We start from the raw sequence: 22,323 nt of genomic DNA on the forward strand, positions 1-22,323 counted from the left end.
CCCGTGAAGCCTGATCATCAAAGTGTTTATATACGTTCGCCGCGGCGTCTTTCCGTTGCTGAAGTGTCGACCTCGAAATTGACCAAAGCGGCTGCGGACAAAGTTTCGTAGAAATGACGCAGAAATACTCTGCACAATAGCGTCACGCGTCTTAACGACAGATGTTTACGACATAGCTGAGTTGCAGACTTCGAACCGAGCGACACGGCGACGTCAGAGAGCGGCATCAAAATCACGTGCGCACGTACGATGTAGATATGCATCACTCTTATTTTAAATGCAACAGCGGCGCCAGTAGATTACCAATCTTGACTAAATCCTTGATTGATTTTAAATAAATGTAATCTTTGTTCAGAAATAGAAAAAAAATCACTTATATTATTACTCGATCAACATAGTTTCCTGCATTGTCCGCGCACTCTAAGTTTAAAAAACTTTTTAGCATCTTCATCTGGCACGTTCCGCTCTTTCTCTCTCTCTATCTTTCTCTCTTGGAACATTGTCAAGATGACATTTGATCTGCGTGCGGTTCTCGCGCGGTCCAAGTTGGTAGCGATCTGCACGTTCAGTGCAGCATTGCGACACGCACGAGAGAGCCGTTCTGCGTGTGCGATTGTGCGGTGAGATAAGGAGCCGCGTATCGAGAGCATGGAGAAACCCATAGTGAGAGCGAGAGTGGTGAAGGTTCTCGGCAGAACGGGATCTCAGGGACAATGCACGCAGGTCAAAGTGGAATTCCTGAACGAGCAGAACAGGCAGCTTATCAGGAATGTCAAAGGTCCCGTGCGCGAAGGGGACATTCTGACGTTGCTGGAATCCGAACGAGAGGCCAGGAGACTCCGCTGAACCGGAGGAAACAATTCGTCGCGTGCTTGATGGAAGAAAACTGGTGTGACGCATCAAAAGAGCCGAAATTAAATATTGATATTCTGGCCGCAAGCACGTCGACGAAGACGAGGAGGAAGGAGCTGCGACTGGTTCTTCCGTTTTATCACGTCTATTTTTAAATTTTGAAACAATGTACCAAACAAAGAAAGAAACACATGTGTTCTATTTATGTTTGCGAAAAGTGGAATTTTCTTATTGTAGCCTCTGTTTTGTCTTTCCACTTTTAGCATACCAATAAATTACAGTTTATCACGTATAACATGCTTTATTCTATTCCTTCTACGTGCCGTAGACACGTCAAAAATTACTCATATGTTTTCCGTAGATTTCCTAGAGAGGACTAAAAATAGTCAAAATAGTAGCAGTTTGCTCGATGCATGCGTAGTTCTTCAAATATTCGCGATTAAATTTAGCCAGACCCAATGCGCCTCGTTCCGTCATCGCAAGATGGTGACAGGTTTCTCAGAAATCTTCACAAGTCTTGTTATGTGAACAGATTAATAATTAAGCTTTCAAGGTGTTTATTCAAAGTGATATATATTAATCATTTATTTAAAAAAAAAATACTCCAAACAAAAATATATTTTTGCTACGTATTTGATTTCCGATATATCTAATATTTGCAAGAATCATCGGTTCTTCAATGACGAGCAGTTAGCGACCACACCGATGGTTGATAAAAAGTTATCAGTTGCTGATGAGCAAGATGTCATCAATGATGACAACTTCTTTGTTGCTTTAGTGATAATCAGGAAAAACAAGTTTTATTAAGTTGAACGATATAACTTTATTTCTGATATAACTTTACTCCAAATTCAAAGAATCATCAAATTGATATATATTTTGCCTCCTAACATTGGTAACAAGGTCCGATTTCAATTGTGTGTGTACGATCCACAAATCCGTATGTCCAACGTACACAAATATCTGTCACACATGCGTCATAGCGTCAAGCTTCAGTCAGCTGAGTCGCTGTCAAAGCGCGGCCGCCATGCCCGAGCGCATACAAGCCATGCACTCATACACGCACGCGCGATTAAAGGCCGCGGTGCGTGAATGGCGAACGAACGGCGCGGCGCGGCGGCCGGCCGCTTGGTGGGGGCCGGGAGAAGCGGCGAGCGGCGAGTCGGGCGAGTGTCAAAGTTTGCCGACGCCGAAGGCTTTTATCGGCGGCCAATCCGCTGCGCGAGATTTGCGAACGGGGACGCCGAGCCGAGGTCCGAGCCGATTAGAAGACGTAGCCGGCGTGCGATCGATCGGCGAGCTTAGTGCGATGTCGCGTCGCGAAATAGCACGCGCGTGAGAGTGCCGCCGCGCTGCAGAGATAGCTCCGTCATCTGGATCCGATTCCATTTTTCATCGTTTCCTCGCCTAGAGCTGATTAGCTCACGTCGCGTCGGTTAGCTCACGAAACTTGCAGACAGCAGAGTTGCGGCACAATCGGGTAACTATGTTAAATCTTCACTATTTCGACCATGTGCGACCAAGATATTTATACGCTTCACTAGTAACTTGATTGATAACTTGATTGATCATTGATCAATCGCCTTGGGACCAAGAAAATAGGTACATCATTGACGATTATTTGATACAAAATTGAGATAAAGTTTACATTACTCACGAAGCACATTTGTAGTGATTGGGTCTGTTTTCTGTTACTGAACTGGCTATACTAGTTCAGATTCGAGTTTATCTTTTTCCTTCCAATGTGGAGTAAAAAAGATAAACTCTGAACTAGTGCAGCCAGTTCAGTAACAGAAAACAGGCCCATTGTATTGTTCTAGCTGAAATATATATACAAAAAGAAATTGATATGAAATATAATACAAGATGATTTTATATCAATTTCCTAAGTACCTAAGTACAAAAAATTGGAGGCGATAAATATTGAAGGCGTGGCTTATTTTAAGAAGAAAAGGTTCTATAAACATATGTGCTCTAAATTGCTTCGTTTTCAAAATGCAGGGTGCGTGAAAAAAATGAAAACTTCGAAAATCTAGAAAACGTTTAAAAATATTTTATTTTGGTGTGCGTACATGTGGTATTAAGAACCATTTTCCAGTACCGATAAAACATTTTTAGATCTATTAGAAGCGTGCATCTTTGACACTCTGTATTTTGAAAACTAAGTAGTTTAGGGTATATGTTTATAGGACCTTTCCTTCCTCAAATAAGCCACGGAATATCGCCTTCAATTGTTTATACTTACTTATAGGAAACACCCTGTATATGCATCAGAAATATATGTACAAGTATAACATTCCCCAGACAGCACGCATGTCTAAAATCGGGACATAAGACGTTTTAAAGACGTCTTATGATATGATGTGTAAAAGACGTCTTAATGACGTCTTTAACACGTCTTATGTCCCGATTTTGGACATGGTGCTGTCTGGAATGTGTATCTTAAACTTGCATTTGGTAAATTTGATTATTGTGCGTGTAATTATACAAATCAAGAGCCAAGTATACGCGAAGCGAGATCGCATCATGTATCTTTACGCGACGCGACGAGTTGCGAATGCCCGAGATTTTGAGATCTCAATAACGGTGAACGAATCAAGTTCTAAGTAGGCTCAATCGATAGCTTGGGGTCGATTTATATAATAATATTTAGGTAGCACACAAAAATTAATATAGATACGTCTCTAATATTTATTCGAGGCACTTCAATTCAAAGTTACCAATTGTTCGCTATTTCACGTAATTGACTCATTAAACTCCTGTAATTGGATTTTTTGTTACTTATATGAAAGAAATTACACAACCGGCGTAAATGAAAGACACTGAATGAATTATTGAGATTTGAATATTGATACATGGATATGTAACTTCTAAGTCACATAGCGTTGTAGAGAATGTAGAGGTTTAGAAACTAGATAAAAGTCTAGTTAAGAGCAATGTACTCTGACGAGCGTGTGAAAGTTGCGCGAGATGCATCGCCGGCGTGTTTTGGCCATTATATTTATGCCAGCTGCAACGGTATCTATGTAGCAATTATCGTCATTCGCTGGGAGTGCGTTGCACGTGTACCGCGCCAAGAGAAACAGCCGGCTCGGAATATTTTCCCTAATTTACGATGAAACCACGTGCGTTGCACGTTGCCTGCACGTATATCACTCGTTCTTTGAGGCGTGTTCTATATACAGTTTCCCAATAAAATTCCGCGTTTTCGGCATACTCGCGCCACGAGCAGAGGAATGTTGATGAGGGGCGAGAGAGAGAGAGAGAGAGAGAGAGAGAAAGAGTACGAAGGATTTATAACTTCAAAAATCCCTCCGCTGGCGCTGAAATTTATTTTGCTCGTGTCGTGGAATCTGCGTAGGTACCTTTGAGAAGAAAAAAAAAAGGCAATCGGCATAGAACCGGTAATGTAAAGCGATTAAAATTCTTATCTCCTTTCTGGTTCTCCGAGCGAAGATAACGCGAGCGCGAATATTGATTCGTTAATGAATAATGTAAACATGCTAAACAGGAAGTATTTTTCGTTCACGGTGCCAACGGAAATTCCGCGACAAATTGGAGAATCTGAAATATTACGGAACAACACCTGAATTTCAGCGAAACACCAGTTATTTCGGTTGTTTGCGGGAACGAGCACGACGAAAAGGGTGGCGAAAGAAGGATATTATGAAACCGCGTGTGTTTACCGCTATACGTGACGCATAACGTTGAGGATAACGAATCGCGCGCTCTGCGTTTCTTCATACATAATATCGTACCCGTGAACTCCACCGTAATCATCCGTAAATGAAGTTTGAATTACACGCGATCACAGTCGTTCGCGAATGTCGCTGGGTAACAACGTGCGCGCAATATATATTGTAAGGTGCAGTGTTAGCAAGTCTGCGGCGTTGAACATGAACTTCGTCTGTCAGTTGCATCAACCTTGATGAAGTAACTCCTATAATTAGAAAACGGTGAGCGATCGAAAGGAACATCGGGTTACAAATCAATTAACGGGCATCGATTGATTTGTATGCATTCTGATAAATCAGACCTGCGTCCCATTTACAATGTAAACTGTCTGTAAATTAATGACTCAAAATGATAACTAAATATAATTATTTATTGAATCTCTCAAGTTCCATAAACATTCTAAATAATCCTTCCAATTGTAAATATAGTGCATGAGATATTTTATCGTTTATTTTCTAAAATAACTATTGACTATCAAAGTTTAAAAAGTAGATTATTTAACAGTGATTATAAAGTAACTATTATATAACGAAAAATGCATTGATTACTTTTTAGCGTATTTGCATGACTTCTGCACATGTATATAATTATTCTTATTATCTATAATTACACTCATTCTTGCGAGATCTGTTTTTCCAGTAGGTACGACGTTAGTATTTTCTTACTTAGTGTTCAGCAGTGAATAAGTAATTTTTTACACGGTTGCAATTACAACAGACATTCTTACTTCCAGCGAATGTCTGCTGTAACGTGTCGATACATATAGCGGCTTTCCATGTTCTTGCATTAATATTTTCTTTTTTTAATTTCAGTTCTGTGTCGTATGTATTGTAAGTCGAGCGTGTGTGGACCAACGTAACTTTGACCATGGTGGAAGGCGGAAAGAATAGCATGCAGAACGGTCTGCTCAGTAATGGGATTAATGGGTGAGTTCTTGAAATTGCATATTTTTCTCTTATATTTTGCTACTTATATACTTTCTGAACGTATAACTCCTGAATATAGTTCGTAAGTTAAATAAGAAATAAAAATAATCCCTCAAGCTTCATATCAGCGACGCGATCTAAATTACAATAAATTACAGTTAATAATGTGTAGTATAATAAGGGAATTCAGGAAACGGCGCATTTACGAAAAAAATCTTCAAAATTTTGCAGCCCATGAGGACAATGCAATGCACTCACTTATAACGCTATTAAAACAACGCTGCAATATTGTTTTGTCATTATCGTGTTTGGCAGCGTTAATTCAGTGTTATCAGAATACCCTCGCTCATCCATATGCTCGATAATGTTTTCATTTCCTTTTAACTAAATTATATTTTCGCATTTGTGACGTTTTGATATTCTAATCGCGTAATTACGTAATGCCTAAGATATTTCTAAAAAGAAAAATATCCAGTGGACTTTGTTGTTCAAGTACTTTGGAATTACCAATTTTTAATCATCGCAACTGATTGCAGAATTAAGAAAAGAAAATTTAAATAACAATTTAAGAAGTTATACGCTTTTGGCGTATGTATCAATTAAATATAACAAAGTTATTAATTTAACACATCGAAATAACGCACATTCGTTAAACCAGTTGAAAATAGTGAAACACAGTTACATTAATTAATCAATTAATTGATCTGATATATATATGATATACCGGTAATATCTTGTTCTACCTCAAATTGAAAGCAGTTTGAACCTCACTGATGCATTTAGCATTGTATACAAAATTTTTATGATACCCCTTAATCTTGGCTAAAGATTTACGATTTTCATGCGATACAATCGATATCGTTAATCATCGATAAATCATTCCGTCTGATAATAGAAGTGAACAGATCTCAAGATATTCGGAATTTGAACTTTGTCGCCCCCGGCGATCTACTTAGGCCTTCAACCTGAAGTCTCAGGCTGCCAGGAATCGTTTCATATGTCTGCTATCGAATAATAATTATTAGATAACGAGTCTTGATACGTTCTTTTTGCTGTATTAGAGTAACTTCGTTCCACTTCGTGCGCGCGTTCTGTGATAAATACGTTCTAAATTACGCGGTGATTTAGAACGTGATAAAAAGCTACAATATCATTTCCGTGGACAAGCGTTGACGGTAAAAAAAAAGTTATGTTCCGACGATGTAAAGTGTCTTGATGAGTATTAGAAAAAATCCGATTTCTTCGCAGATTTTCTTGATTTCGATCTTTGATGCCAGGCCTTACACTTGAACGTGTTAGGAATGTGTTACGAAATTTAAATTGCTATGCTTATCGCGGCCGTGAGAAAACTTCAGCGTCTGTATCATTGACGCTTAGGGAACGATGAAGTGTCGCTAATACTGCACGGTAGAGGACTTCGCACCTACTTGATACTTTGTTCCTTCTTATTATCAATTGTAGCGCATTGATCTTCGAACGAATACTAAGAGATATCATCAAGGTTTCTACGCAAGAGCTCGGACTTCATTTAAAAAAAAACTTACGAACAGGCAAATAACGCGAGTATTTATCGTGATGTAAAATTAAATGTTACGCTTATATAATAGATGCAGTATCGTGTACAGTCCCCCCCCCTCAAAATAATATTTTTCTCATCGCGATGAATTAAAATAAAATCTACGTTGGTTCCGGGCCTACGCATCAGTTTCCATTTATATTTTCAGTGAATCGACGGTAAAATAATAACGTAATTACGAAGCGATGTAACCTTTTACATGACTCGCTTTATATTTCGGTAAAATAATAGGTTTCTGTCTGCCGTATTCATTTAACGGCATTCTTGAGACAGCATTCTCGCACGTCAGAACTAGTTGATTCTAGAACATCAGCGTCGAAGGACCATTTTCGATTGGCATTCGCAATCCTTCTTCTGAGGAGAAAAAAACGACAAGAATTTTCCCTTTTTTTTCGCCATCATGCAAACCGGTTTATACTCAGATCAATGTGAGCACACACAGACAGTTTTCTTAACGAGATGTAGCTCGGCTCTGGCGAATCATTAAAAATGATTTTTTTGACATATATTTATGCGCAGCACAACATGCGATTTGCCAGCGTTGATTTACATAATTGCAATGACCTAGACAATGGGAACCCGCTTGACACGTGTGAAGAATCTCGCGTTCATCTTACGATACTTTGTCTCAAATTGTTATCGCGATTTCTCATTTTTCCACGCGTTTTATCTGACCCGACTAAAGTCCGCTTCTATCTTCAATACTAACACGCGCGATCTTTAGGCGGTTTACGAAAACAGTTGTGAAAAATGTAAATTAAAATTATCCCCAATTAAACGTGCCACGAGCGCTCCATTTTTTTTCTTTCTCTTTTAACAGTTTCGTGATTATCTTCTCACGTCACGAGAGAGCGATTTATCTGCGCTTATTCGCCGAAATAATAAGTGAAATCCGTCCCGTTAACGTTTAGATACGCCGTATATGGGCGACGCTATTATCGTTTTAATTAACCCGCCAATGTCGCGATACGGGGGAACAAAGAGCGCGATGATTCCACGGTCGAGTAACTGCGCCAGCAAAATTTCTACCATTTCCTTGCGGCTGTTACACTGTTATCACCGCGCCCATTGGTGTTTCGTTCGAGCGGACTTTGCGCTTCTCTTTTTTACTCTACGAGTGACACTCGCTTTGGCCGTGGCAGCGTGCGCGTGAATCACTCGCAAAACGATTCTATCGATCGATAATCCACCGTAACGGAAATTTATTTTTCTGAAAATATAATCTCTAAAGACTCGCTTGTACTCGAACCGTACATTCGTTCGCTAAGATGTTTGCTTATTTCATCATCAAGATTTGCGATCCATGTGTCGCGATCCTTATAAAAGTACGAAATTCTTCCGCTACATTTGATAAATCAGTTGAGAAAGAGGAGTGTTAGCAATTGCAAACATCCGGAGTAGTCAACGAGTTAATATAAACTTTTTTCTGTTTGTCGATAAATTGCGCTTATAATAAATTATTTATTCCGTTCGCATAAATTCATAAATTTTTCATCATATATAATTATTAATAATTTCCATATTGCAACGTGATAACGTCTGATATCTCGCTTCTACATCATTTTTATCGCTTTTGTTTTTGTTTTAGAATATTTTATTCAAGGCTGTTTTTTCTAATCGTGTAATTAAGTGATATATTATGATGTAATTGCACAGACCGCATCTTGTAATAATAGAAACGCATACTTTAAGCGAAACATTTTTAATTGCTGCTGCATGCACGCTAGCTAAGGCTAAATGTTTTGATTCTTTCCGTGTCTTAGAAAATATTTTACCACAAGATTTATTTAGAATGAGATTTTACTCCACAAACTCGCGGAAAAAAGAGAAGACAGCCTCTATAAACTATTCTAAATTATTCTAAATAATTATTTAATCCATATTTATTAGAATTAAATAATTCTGATAAATAAATTTCTCAGCATATGATATTAATCATATTCGCATTTTATGACATATAATTGCGGTAAAATTACACTGCAATTAATGGCACTTATCAGCTTTATCAGAGCATTTATACGACAAAATAGCTCTTCTGAAACTGTTATGCAACCTACAGTTATGTACTGCCGCTTTTCAGGAAACGCGAAGGAAATTACACTTTGTCTACGTTTCTAATTCCAATTATTTAATTTTCTTCACGGATTTTGTAATCCTTCGTGCTTTTCCGCGTATAATTCTATTCTGAGGTTTCCAGCACAAAAAAATAATCATCGGCAAAAGAGTCACGTTCACGACAGCGTGGCAGCGTGCTCAGCATTTCCGCTATTATGACACACTTTTAAATTTATCGAATTAAAGATCAAAACTTGTCGTCCATAGTTTCATGGTTCTTTTCCTTCGAAATAAAAATCTCATCTTCGCGCGAACCGAAATGAAAAAATGATTGCACTTCGTGTGACTGTATATAATACTTGAGGAAACGAGGAAGAGATTATCTCATAATTCTCATTGCGTGATGAGCTGTTATTAGTTACGTAAACGCGAGAGACCAATAAAAGTACGATGGAATTGTATGCGATTGGCGACATAATATTTTATCGGAAGCTATTTACTCGTTCCAATTTGTGAATATTTCGAGTATAAGAATATTTGAGAATAAAAAAAGTGGCCCGTGCCGCGATATATGGCTGCATCTTACGCATTCAAACCACTTTATATTGCACGCGCGCATATACAATGACGTTAAACGGAAAGAACGCACGACAGTTTGACATGCGTCACCGAATTGCCTGACGGCGTCTTTCGGCAAGGCACTACTTCTGAAATGATACGTAAATGTATGCGCATTTTACGCTCGCGATCAGATTTTAGCTTCGCGCTTTATCGGCCAATTTGATAACCTTTAAAATGATCAAGTGCGAGTACAATCGTGTAATCATCGTAGTGATTTAAGAGGAAATTATTATTTCTTCTTCATTTTTCGATATTATTTTTTCTTTGTTTCTTTTTTATCATTTATAGGAAAAAACTGTTATGCTTTATTATATGTTTCGCTGATTTGTTTATCCGTTTATTTTCCTTATTTGTTTTTTAAACGTAGGATATATTTTTGGATATTATGAGGATATTTTTAAAAAGCAACATTGTTTTTACGGTCTGTATTTAATATGAATTCAAATTTTTGTTCTCTCAATGTCTGAAGTATTTGCATATATTTTCCGATTTCGATACATTCTCCTCATTGTTAGTTTTCATTTTGCATTCTGCACGAGCGCAGTAACAAAACGTAGCGAAATACAGCCACAAATATGTCGAAATTTTAGTCTGTAGTAATATGACCTCAGGCGAATTATAGCCGATCAAACGCGCAAAAAATACAAGTTGCATTTAATGAGTGGGAACGCTTATTCGTGACGTATAAAGCAGAATTTTGCTGTCGAACCGCGTTTGATTTGCGAATGCGTCTCAATGCTTGACCGTTCAGTCTTCCGGTGATTGTATATTCATGCGAAGTACACACAGGTTTCAATTGACGTCAAACGAGTCTACTTCGTCGAATTGTATGGCTGGTATCTTATTTTAACCTGATAGGAGATGCAGAGAAGTGATTATAGAGATATTTTTGTAAAAAAATTGTCCTTCATGATTATTATTAACACATTATGACATTATTGCGCACTGAAGTGGCAAGAGTTTCAACAACTACAGTAATAATGATTTAAAGGTATTGGAGAACAAAGAATCGTGATAATCGTAATTAATCCGTCGTAGTCTTTATAGATTCATATTAAATCATTACGCACTTACGTCAATCGATTAATGGCGAGCCTTTAACGGCGCTACAATGGCCGCTCTACATCTCTTTTGCATTTTGAATGAGTATATATGACGTGCAAACTAATTCCATACGTAGCTGTTAGGAAATTTTCTTCCAGAATGTTGTCTCGTCAAAATTACGAATAGTTATATTATATAGGACTCCAATGAGATTCAACTCTGTTACTGTCGCAATTATAATACGTTACCTTTGATGCCTCAGCTCGTTAATATTCCAGTGGAAGCCTAAAGTAAAGAATGCCTTCAGGCGGCATACTTCATTGAAATTGAAAAAAGTAAAATAAAAAATTTTCCGACCGCGCATTTTTTACTAATGTTGTAGCGTGCACGTTCAGTCTGTAATGTTGTACGCGTGCATAGCCTCGAACGATGTTAATTAACCGCCTTCGACGATAAGCTCGCTTATGAAACATCGATACAGGTACACGTGGATAGTGCTGTTTCAGCAGCAATGGCTTGCGTAATGCATTATCAATCGGTATATTCCAGATGGTTGACTGCAAATAAAATCGAGAAGGGTCATCGCTGGCATTCGCATTATTGCTGAGCATGTAACATACAATCCTGATTCTAAACGTCGAAAAATCGAAAACTTTGAGTTTGGTTTGGGACAACTAAGCTCTTTCACATGACGCGCTACAACCAACTGAGATATCCTTGACTAATGTATTTACGTCTTGTACTCCATTTTAGTGCACTCTTCGCAGTCTATTTATATCTTCTAATTCGAAATAGGGATAAAGTTAGGAGTCTCGTTTTCTGTTTCCTCCTCTCTAAAAGTTGAAGAGTGAAATATCACTCAAAACGAATGAAATGCAAGTGTAATGAAAAGTGAAAATTGAGCCCGTGCCCTTCGAGTGATTCGCCACTTTTTGAGAAAGAGTAAAATTGCGTTCTATAAGTTGCAATGAAATTGCACTCCATTTGAGTGAAAGGGCACTCTTTTCGAGTGCACTAGATCAATGTCCATAGGAGTGAATTATGTCACAATTTTGAGTGGAAAATTTCACTCAGAATCATAAATCAGTCGATCTTTAGAGTGCATCGTCATTCACCATAGCTTCAGAGTGAGATCATATCACTCCGGTAGTGTAGCTGCTTTAAAAATTTGAGTGAAAAATTCACTCCTACCTTATGAGTGCCCGCATTTACTCAAATTCGAGTGACAACCCTCTCTTTTAGAGTGACTATCGCAATCACTCTAATATACTAGTGACGAAACAACTCTATGAGATTTAGAGAGTCTGTTTCTTCTCCTGCGAATCATCGCGATGGATAAACATCTTTGTCTTTGAAGCCATTTATGTGAGTTTCCACGGTGGCAATTCAAGATGCGATCCATTTACGCCCTGCTCATTAAGAACGCAATATATTGTAATCCAGTCCTAAAACTGACGGCAAGTGATTAAAATAACTGTTATATTTAATTTTATTTTACATTCACTACGTCTTAGACAACACGTATGTCCCAAATTAGGACATAAGACGTCTTCCAGGCGTCTTATGATGATATAACATCTAAAAGACGTCTAAAAGACAATGTCCCGATTTGGGACATTATATTCACTGGGATGCAGCATGGACGGTGTTTTTTATCCGAGCACGATTCGTTAAAACGCGGTGAGAGTTCGTTGGATTTTCGACGGAAGTCACATCCGCCTATATATAGCTTTCTAATTTTCCACCGCGATAACAAATTACGAAAAGTTTGTGATAAGATCAAAGAGGATGGCTGACCTCCCTCGGCGCGGATATTACCAACATTACGTTAGTCATCGCCTTCTGCGCAGACTTTGATCTGTCGATATAGCGTTTGTTCCCATGTGCAACACTGTGAATGCCTTCTTCCTTGATCGGCACGGAATGGAAAAAGGGAAGGAAGGCCAGGGGAGCGAGACAAAAGGGACGTCACGGTGGCGGTCAACGGCGACGGACTTGCAGTAGACTCGTAGCTTTTTAGCTCAGTTGGTCTCGAGTCGTCGCGGCGGCAAGCGGCAGCCGGCAAGTGCATCGCGAGGGACAAGGTGCGAAGGCACGAAGCGCGCCGCTCCTCTCACTCTGTTACCCCACCGGATCCTTCCTGCCGCGCGGGCTTTGTTATCGGAGCGCATCCGGTGGGATTCTAAAAGCCGCGGTGAGTCGCGCACGCTCGGGAGTGCACCGCGACACGTGCAGCCGTGCGGATCGAGTGCGTCGCGTCGTCGTGTCTTATACCATTCTCGGTGTCGTCCGCACATTTGTACTACTCGCGATCGCTTTGGGTCAAACTCCGGAGATGCGCCTCGTTATATCTCAGGGCTAGGCTTCGGCGTCCGCGGAGAGATTTCTCCAACGACGAAGATTTCTCAACGGCACTCCGCCAAGTCGGACAATGTAAGAGAATCAGTGCATCAAAATTATTCTCTTCTTTTCTCTTTTCCACGGAAGAGTATCTCATAAAGAGACATTCTCCATCCTGTAATTTTTGTCGTCAAGAAATGGAGTTTTCTTGAAATGATTTGCTGGAGTAGTACTAGTATTACTTCGTAAGAAAGATAGATTAATTTTCTAAACGTTTCCACAAAGGTTGATTTGTGTGTAGTTTCCGCGAGAACCGGATAGTCTTTCCTGTCTCGCGGTGTTATCACAACACGATACGACGGCTCAAGTGTTTCTTACTGCATGAGTAAATATTAGGAAGGAATAAAGTTAAAGAAAAAATTTTAGCTTTGTGTGTGAAGCATGCGGGTAAATCGTAATCAACATCATAAAAAAAATTAGCGCTTGATATGCGATGGCGATCAAAAATTGCTCGCGCTGTTTTATAAAACACTAATTTACAACAAGGTCAATTCTAGACCTTGTTTATTCCTCATCTTGTTTTACATAGATTTTTATGGCATATAATCTTTCTGCGTGCAATCGATGTTCCATGTTATAATTATATTGAAATTTCAGTTAAATTGCGTTTTTTAATAAGTACTCTAGTATTTTAACTAGTTTGATGGAATAAACCTTTAATAATTCGTTAAAGTAACGTAAATTGCATAGTTAGTAGCCGCAATCGCATTAATTTTATGTCTCGTATGGTTGTACTGCGGTGAAACGGCCAATGCTAATGTTACAGTCATACTTCTGTTTGAAAAATAATGAAATAACATATACAAATATATACAAATGACAGTTTTTCGATTATCGTGTGTCTTTGTATACTTATAATTTCTTTCTACCATAAACATGGTTTCTTGCAATCTTTCGTGAATGGTAAATCATCGTAAAGCAGGATTTAAAACCTTGACGCCTTGGTTGAGTTTAAAAGAAGCGCAATATTTCTTACGGAAAAGAGATTTGCAAACTTAAGTAAATTCTAAATAAGTTCTCGCTCCGGAAGTAACTCATAGTACACTGAGAAAAAAATACTGTTGCTTCAATTAAATGTAGAATCCCGGGGTGCCAGAAACATAAATAGTTGATTCAATTGTATAAATAGTTGATTCAACTATAGTGTAGTCGTTTTAATAATTCAAATATTGAATCAACTATTTATACAATTGAATCAACTATTTATGTTTCTGGCACCCCGGGATTCCACATTTAATTGAAGTAACAGTATTTTTTTCTCAGTGTATGGATGTAATATTCTCTTTCCCCTCGAAACAAAACGCTATCCCTAACATGGTCGGTTTACGGAGTGCATTGCATCATGTGGGCGCACGATATTGCAGGTTGTGAAAAATAAATCGCCGATTACGGAATATTTTCGCGTGTTACCCGCGCGAAGGTGATTCATCGATCTCTAAACGTTGCGAATACGCGCGCGGATCGTGACGAAAGTACGAAGAACAATCTCGCTGAAAGATGAAGCATGAGGGAAATTGCTCGACGGCGGAGGACTGCAATGGAATTTTGTTGCAAACTAGAAAGAGTTCGGCGGTGCGACTGCAGATCGTGCCGGCGCAGCCGAAAACGATCACGCATCTGCCGAAGAGGCCGCCGGTCGACTTGGCATTCACCGATCTCACGTATAAAGTGCGAGAAGGCCGCAAAAGCAGTAAGTACACTTTTATTCCTACTTAATGTCGATTTGATCTCAATACGCGGTCGAATAACGTACACGTCCTTCAACGCTTATTTGCCAATAATTAAGTCGTACATCGAATAATTTTCGTCAATAATTAAGACCGGCGCGTTTTCACTTTTGATTCAGGCAAGGTGGATTAATATGGCGATATATTACAAAAGAATTGAGTGTTGTAAAAAAAGAGAAAATCGATATCGCTTAACTTTTACTAAATTGCCGTAACATCTCACAATATTTCCAAATGCGTTTCGCATGTTCGTGCGTTCTTACAATCTAACGCGCAGCACCAAGGGGCGTCTCATGGTGTTATCATATCTACCTTCGACACGATCTGGGGATCATGTATTTTTTTCCCCTAGGACGGAAACGTGAAAAGTGAAAAGTTTATCTCTTTCTATTCAACAGCAATAGAAAGAGATAGTTACATGAAACTTTTCACTTTTCACGTTTCCGCTCTAGGGAAAAAGTTACATGATCGCTACCCTGAACTTAAGTTTCACGTTGCAAATAGTTACATCATTTTTTAATAGACGACACACGCAACGTTAATGCCATGCCGATTAGCGTGCAATTTTTTTTCTTTACAAACATTCGAAGAATCAAGATGACTCTTCATTCCGTTCCTCGCACGTATTAATGAATCATAAACTATAATATTAATTCACTTATAATACAGCTCTTAGTATTCTACACGTGTGAAATGTCAGAACCGATTTCACACTTGATAGATATCGCCAAGTTGTATAAAAAATTTTTAATTAACTGTTGTATATTCTGTCAGTGTTGCAGTTTAACGAATGTTCTTTATCTAAATATTATCTAAGACTTTCGTAATCCAACATGCGCGCGGTCGGCATACCTCAGGTTTACAGTAATTGGATAAGGTTTGATTGGGCAAGCCGATACCATGGGACTTCAGTTAAAAATTCGCGATATAACTTGGTTGGAGGTGGAAAGACAAGCCAACGGTCAGAGCGTAACGTAGCATTAATTCCCAACCGATTAGGCATTAGCCGGGCATGATAATACATTATTATAATTGAATACGATGTAGTGTCATAGAAAAAAAGTCGAGAAACTGTAAAAAGATTGTTTCGCAAATCATATACCGCATGTGAACGTACCGCGCCCTTGAACTGCATTCCACGTGTTACATTATTCGAATTCAGCATGACGAGGTTCTTTCTAAAAAGCACTCGCCTGATCTCTGGTCTATGTAATTACCATAATTGCTTAACAAACATACATAACTTATGGAAATCGGATAGCTTCCTATTGAACACCCAGGAACACTCTGTTCCTCGCAAATATCACACATTATCATACATTATCTACTTCCGCGTAATAATTTGATTTACGTTATTTGTTTAATTACGTAAAGTCCGCGACGATCCTGTATTTTTACACATGATACGCTGAAACTTGCATACAGACCGCAGATGTAAGCGAATAAATGTAACACAAGGAGTTGTCACAAGTTGTTTTTCGAAAAAGCATGCAAAAGTGTTCAATGTCAAATTGAATTACTTTATTACGGTATTTTATTTTTATAAAAGGCAAAATTAAAATGTAAAATATAACTTCCTGCTAGAGTTATTAATGAAGTCTGATAAATGTCAAAATTGTAATTGATTGATATCGTTACTTCGCATGTTTTATTGTAGCGCATGGGATGTTCGAACATAATGATTTACTATTGGGTCATTATAATTAGAAACGCAGATGGGAGCTTTATCTCTAGCAGCTCGAATGTTACTAATAACGAGCGACAATGCCGACAATCAGTCTTCCCATGTAATATAAATTATATTTTTATTATTATTATTTATGACGCGCATATAAAAATGATTGAACTATATTTTATTGTACTGGAAATATCTCAGTTAGCAAGCATACGTCAAAATGACGTACAGTGTTGCGCAGCGCCCGATTTCATAGACAAAAACCGGCATTTGAAATGTATTCAAGATATCGATCTAAAATTTTACATACATATATAATATATATATATTACATACGGAAAATAATGTTTTGTTTAGTCAGTGACCAAATTTGAAACGATGAAAACATCGAAAGGCAAGGGGGTATATTAATTGCGGGAAAAGTCGTATGCTTATTACTATTATTATTGTATATTTATTTTTATTATTAACAAATATATAACATTATTATAACACTATTATTATATAAATGTGTAATATTTTACATTATTAACACATTACGAAAAATAATTTTCGCAGTAATTACATTTCTGTCTCAAAAATGTTTTGTTTATCAATTTGTGGTGAGTTCAAGAGTGCAAGAACTGCAGGAGACAAAGGAGAATTCTTCTTCGAAGGCAATTATGTCGCTAAGAAAATTGCCTTCGAAGAAGAATTCTTCTTTGTCTCCTGAAGTTCTTGCACTCTTGAACTCACCACAAATTGATAAACAAAACATTTTTTAGACAGAAATGTAATTACTGCGAAAATTATTTTTCATTATGTGTTAATAATGTAAAATATTACATAATCATATAATAATGTTATATATTACTGATATTAATAATAAAAGTATTTGTTAATAATAAAAGTAAATATATAATAATAAGTAATAAGTATATGACTTTTCCCGCAATTAATATACCCCTTTGCCCCTCGATGTTTTTATCATTTCAAAGGAGGATGTTAAAAAAGGCCGATTTTCCGACTGTGGATGGAACCTCAAATTCAAGTTCTATAGATATCTATGAGTCGTATAAGAAGTGGAAGTGACAGCCCTTTTTCCAAGAGACCTGTGGAAAGGACAGAAAATCGGCGTCAAAACTATTGAAAATTGCGTCATTCTATATATCTATCCGGAGACAATTAGAGTCGGCGACATGGAAGAATTTTCAGTCAAACCAGCTTCCGGTTAAATACTTATCCAATAGTTTATGAGATCGCTAATAATGTTTCAATATCGGGATCCCGAAACTCAAGATGGCGGACCCAATATGACGGACCAGAATATGAAAAATTGTGATTTTTGCATGTTTTGCACTACATGTAAAAAACATTATGGGTGCGAGTAGTCAAGTGACAGCTTTCGAAATCATTGATGCAATTCCTAGTGTTAGGATTTGAAATGTCGCCGACTCTAGTTGTCTCCGGATAGATAGAATGACGCAATTTTCAACAGTTTTGACGGATTTTCTGCCCTTTCCACAGGTCTCCTGGAAAAAGGGCTGTGATTTCCACTTCTTATACAGCTCATAGATATCCATGCAACTCGAATTTTAGGTTCCATCCATAGTCAGAAAATCGGCCTTTTTTAACATCCTCCTTTGGTCACTGACTAATTGTAAGCAAAACATTATTTTCCGTATATGTAATATATGTATGTAAAATTTTAGATGGGTAGGGGAGACCGGGGCCTAACCGTCGCCGGGGTTGAACCGTCAAATCAAATATCTCGGAACCTGTATATTGTGCTAACTCGCTATTAACATTGTAAACGCTGCTTATGGTACCCATGTGACCAACGGAGTTTCGGCAGGTTACCTGCCGTGTTATGATTTTTACGAGGGCAAACGTGTTTTCGGAAGGTGAAAGTTACATTTTCTGCGCGTGGAAATTTTGTAATATCTGCAATAATATTTGCTCTCCAAATCTCGAGGTACGCGATTATAAAGAGTAATGCATGCTGAACACGAATCCAGTGTAGTTTTTTCATTATCGTTGATGTCTAATATTTCGTGGGCGATCAAACCTGAAACTTGTGTTTGGGGTTAATCCGTCAGTAAGCAGTCCGGGTGCATTTCCAAGGCATTTCCGGGCATTTCCAGGCTCACTGCATATGGAATATGGATGAGACGGGAATTACAACCGTTTAGACACCGAATAGAGTCATCGGACGTCGAGGAGTGAAACAAGTCGGGCGAGTGACTTCTGCGGAAAGAGGAACCCTCGTAACTATTTTTTAATAATGTTTCGCATAAAAATTTTAAATAAATTTTTATATTTTTCTCTTAAAAAACAATTATTAAGATGTATCCTATCATTTTTCAGGATTAGATGTACGTATATGTATTGAAAATGCAGTGTGACGGTTAAACCCCGGCATTTTTGAGATTTCAATTTTTCCACCGTTGTCGTTTTTGCTCTATACCGGTTAAACAAAGCGACGTAGATAAAAATTTCCTATATAAATTTTGTAGCTAAAGGTTCACTCTTTACAGTGATATACCACATTTAACTAAAATTATTTATTTTCTTGTTAAAAATCGGCACCGAAAAAAAACTGACGGTTAGGCCCCGGTCTCCCCTACTTATCTTGAATACATTTCAAATGCCGGTTTTTGTCCGTAAAATTGGGCGCTGCGCAACACTATAAATACCGGAATAGTGTTTTGCATCTGAATTGCTTTAGAGCCCGTTTCACCAACGTCAGTTAACTGTAACCTTCGATTAAACTCACACAATTTTCATCTCTTTCTAACTGTCCCCCTAAAGCCACGTCCAGACTTGTACCGTATCACCGTATCGTATCGTGATATTTTTGTATCAAAATACGGATATGTTGGTTATAATGATACGCCAAGGCCTTGTTTTCAATCCGTTATTCGTATCCCGTATCTTACAGGTTGGAAACAAAAAGCCTTGGCATATTATTATAAATTATAACCATCCATCATTATAACATATCCGTATTTTGATAAGAAAACATCATGTTACGATACGGTGATACGATACAAGTCTGAACCCGGCTTTAAAAAGAGACGAAGAGTGAGTTTAAACGAACTAAACGAAGGTTACAGTTAATCGGAGATGATGAAACCGACCCTAAGGCCCAGTTTCACAAGTGTCGGTTAACTTTTAATCTTAGATTAACTCACTCTTCGTCTCTTTCTAAGGGGGACGTTAGAAGGAGACGAAGAGTGAGTTAATTTAAGATTAAAAGTTAACCGACACTTGTGAAACTGGGCCTTAGGCGCACATCATTTGCGCGGAAAGTTCAATTTGCCTCATGTAAGTAACGCTTCAAACTTACTATGTAGACCAAAATTAACACAGTGTAACACAATGTACGTAACATTATTTAATATTTCTGTTCTGTTCCTTATTATTTGTCAAGAATAATAATTTGTTGGGATTTGTCAATAATTTAGATTATGATATATTATAGGAAAATTATCAGGACATATAGGAGAACCAATATCAGTGAGCTTATTAAAAGATTAATATATAGGGAAGACCGGGGTACCATGAGCCACAAAAATTCAAACTCTTAAAAGTACCTTTAAATATAAGATTTTTTGTCTCATTTTTTTTTAATAGTTAAAGCAATGTATATTTTAAAGTTTATTTAGCATATTTGATAAATATTGATTAGTTTTTAAGAAAAAAATTAAAACACATTTTTTGAGAAATGACCCAAGGTGCCCCATACCCGGGATTAACGAGATTCCCACTGTCCCTATCTACTATCTAGCGAAACCACTGCCAAGGGAACGGGTTTGGAAAAATTAGCGGGGAAAGAAGACCCTGTTGAGCTCTAGTCTGGCACTGTAAGGAGACATGAGAGGTGTAGCATAAGTGGGAGATGGCAACATCGGGGCACCATGGATCTGTCACTGGGGCACTATGGGTCACACACAAAAACTAGATTTATTCATTCAAGAAGTAACAAAATGTTACAAAAGTTGAAAAAAAAATTTATTTTATACGTTTTCTTATAAAACTATTCAGGATTGTGCAGGACAGACAAGATATCCGAACTACTTACTATTGAAATATTATTTTCTGAAAGAAAAACTAACTTCTGACATGTTTTCTTTGATCAAAAATAACATTTTACAAACAAAAGACATAAATGTTCATTTTTTTACAAACGAAACAAATGTTCATACTCTTTTACAAACAAAAAACAAATGTTTATACACTTTTACAAACAAAAAACATAAACGTTTATACTCTTTTCTTTATCTAATTCATTAATAACTCTCTTTATTAATAACTGTAAGGACGTCTTTTTACTTTTTTGGTTTTCTCTTCCGTGTCTTATTTTCCTTTTCTTCTTGTTTTTTCTTTTTTTCTACTAAGCTTTTTTTCTCCGGAGAATCAGTCAAAATTTTGCTGCTACCCTGCTGTCTACGTTTTCTAGTTCCATACTGATGTATTGCCTTTGGATAGCCTCTAATTTCTGCGGGACTTTTAAACTGGCTTGGGACTTCATCAGCTACTTCTTTTTCTTGTGCTGTTGACTGTAAATTTTTATCTATCAATATCCTCGATGGCGTGCATAGGTTAATGTGTGACCCATGGTGCCCCAGCATTGAGTGTCCCATGATGCCCCGAATGCACTTAATATAGAAAACGGTGAAACGTAATAAAAAAAAATAAATGATACATGATTATCTGTAGTGTAGTAAAATGACAAAAGATGCTAGAAAGTTACACCTAATTTTTAGTACGTGTATATTTTACTACAAAAACAATATTAAAACATTTCTTAATGATTAAAAAGTTATTTACGCATCATGAAAACCATTTATGTCACGTGCGTCTCGAGACTACGGACTTTGATGACTGTCACCTAGATACGAAGTATGGGCAACGAAATAACTGTCACATGATACTAGTTGAATCAACCTAAACATTCTGGATTACCGTAAACAGTCAATGACCCATGGTACCCCGTGGCTCATGGTGCCCCGGTCTCCCCTAGATATTTTTAAACTATGAATACAATTCTCCAGTACTAATTTACCGTGAAGAACATAACCTCTTAATATAGGTATGATTGTACTCATACAACAGTTTTTTTCATTCGCTCATATTTCTTGATCTGTAAGATTACTATCTGAGCAAAAATTCTTGTTATTTATGCGTTTTCCTATACTTTAAACATTACGCTTTTGATTTGCAAAAAGAAAAACTTTCTATTTTACGTTTCATAAAATGGCTTTTGTTCACAAAATTGGGCGTTGCGCAACACTGTGTGATGTCAAAAATTAGTCAGAAGATGACCAAAAATGACCAATGTAGATGACCAAGAATGACGTGAAAATGACAGAAAAATGTCAGACTAATGTCAATGACGACATTTCAAGACATTAAAAAGATGTGACTTTATGATCTTTTTTAGCCCTTTAGTGACGATTTAATGACGTTTTAATAACGTAGAGGATTGTGAAAATCAAAATTATGTACAAATTTATTTTATTTGAAACGAGATTTATTATAAAATACATACATTTTATGTTTTGTGTTTATTTAATTATTATCTCAGTCTTCAAAAATAAAGGTACCATTAACTAAAATAAGGTTACATTAACGTTACATCAATCCAAAATTGTATCACACTTTATTACAAGAGTAAATTGATACAACCCGCTCCAATTGATACTCCATGATACAACTGATACAAGTTGT

General features: G+C 37.4%; 2 protein-coding genes across 3 annotated transcripts in view; both read left to right on the forward strand.

Annotated features, from left to right (window-relative positions):
- Positions 1-540: 540 nt before the first annotated feature.
- LOC139772955 (small ribosomal subunit protein eS28) lies at positions 541-1,147 on the forward strand. Its single transcript, XM_071707035.1, has one exon. The coding sequence runs from the start codon at positions 649-651 to the stop codon at positions 844-846; it is 198 nt and encodes a 65-aa protein (XP_071563136.1). The 5' UTR covers positions 541-648; the 3' UTR covers positions 847-1,147.
- Positions 1,148-2,053: 906 nt separating this feature from the next.
- LOC139772954 (ATP-binding cassette sub-family G member 4) overlaps positions 2,054-22,323 on the forward strand; it is a 45,522-nt gene continuing 25,252 nt past the window's right edge. The window contains exons 1-3 of one of the 2 annotated variants that reach the window (XM_071707033.1): positions 2,054-2,332; positions 5,400-5,513; positions 14,769-14,899. In XM_071707033.1, the coding sequence (XP_071563134.1) occupies positions 5,455-5,513; positions 14,769-14,899 (190 nt within the window). In that variant the 5' untranslated portion in view covers positions 2,054-2,332; positions 5,400-5,454. Of the gene's footprint in view, positions 2,333-5,399; positions 5,514-12,839; positions 13,243-14,573; positions 14,900-22,323 lie in introns of those variants that run through there. The other variant, XM_071707032.1, reaches the window with a different exon arrangement.

Source organism: Temnothorax nylanderi, unplaced genomic scaffold (genome assembly GCF_030848795.1).
Source record: "Temnothorax nylanderi isolate EJ_2023f unplaced genomic scaffold, tnyl_v1.0 TNYL_tig0055_pilon, whole genome shotgun sequence".
NCBI classification, from domain to species: Eukaryota; Metazoa; Arthropoda; class Insecta; order Hymenoptera; family Formicidae; genus Temnothorax; species Temnothorax nylanderi.

Coding starts and splice junctions, on each gene's coding strand:
- LOC139772955 (XM_071707035.1), top strand. CDS start 649: ATGGAGAAACCCATAGTGAGAGCGAGAGTGGTGAAGGTTCTCGGCAGA.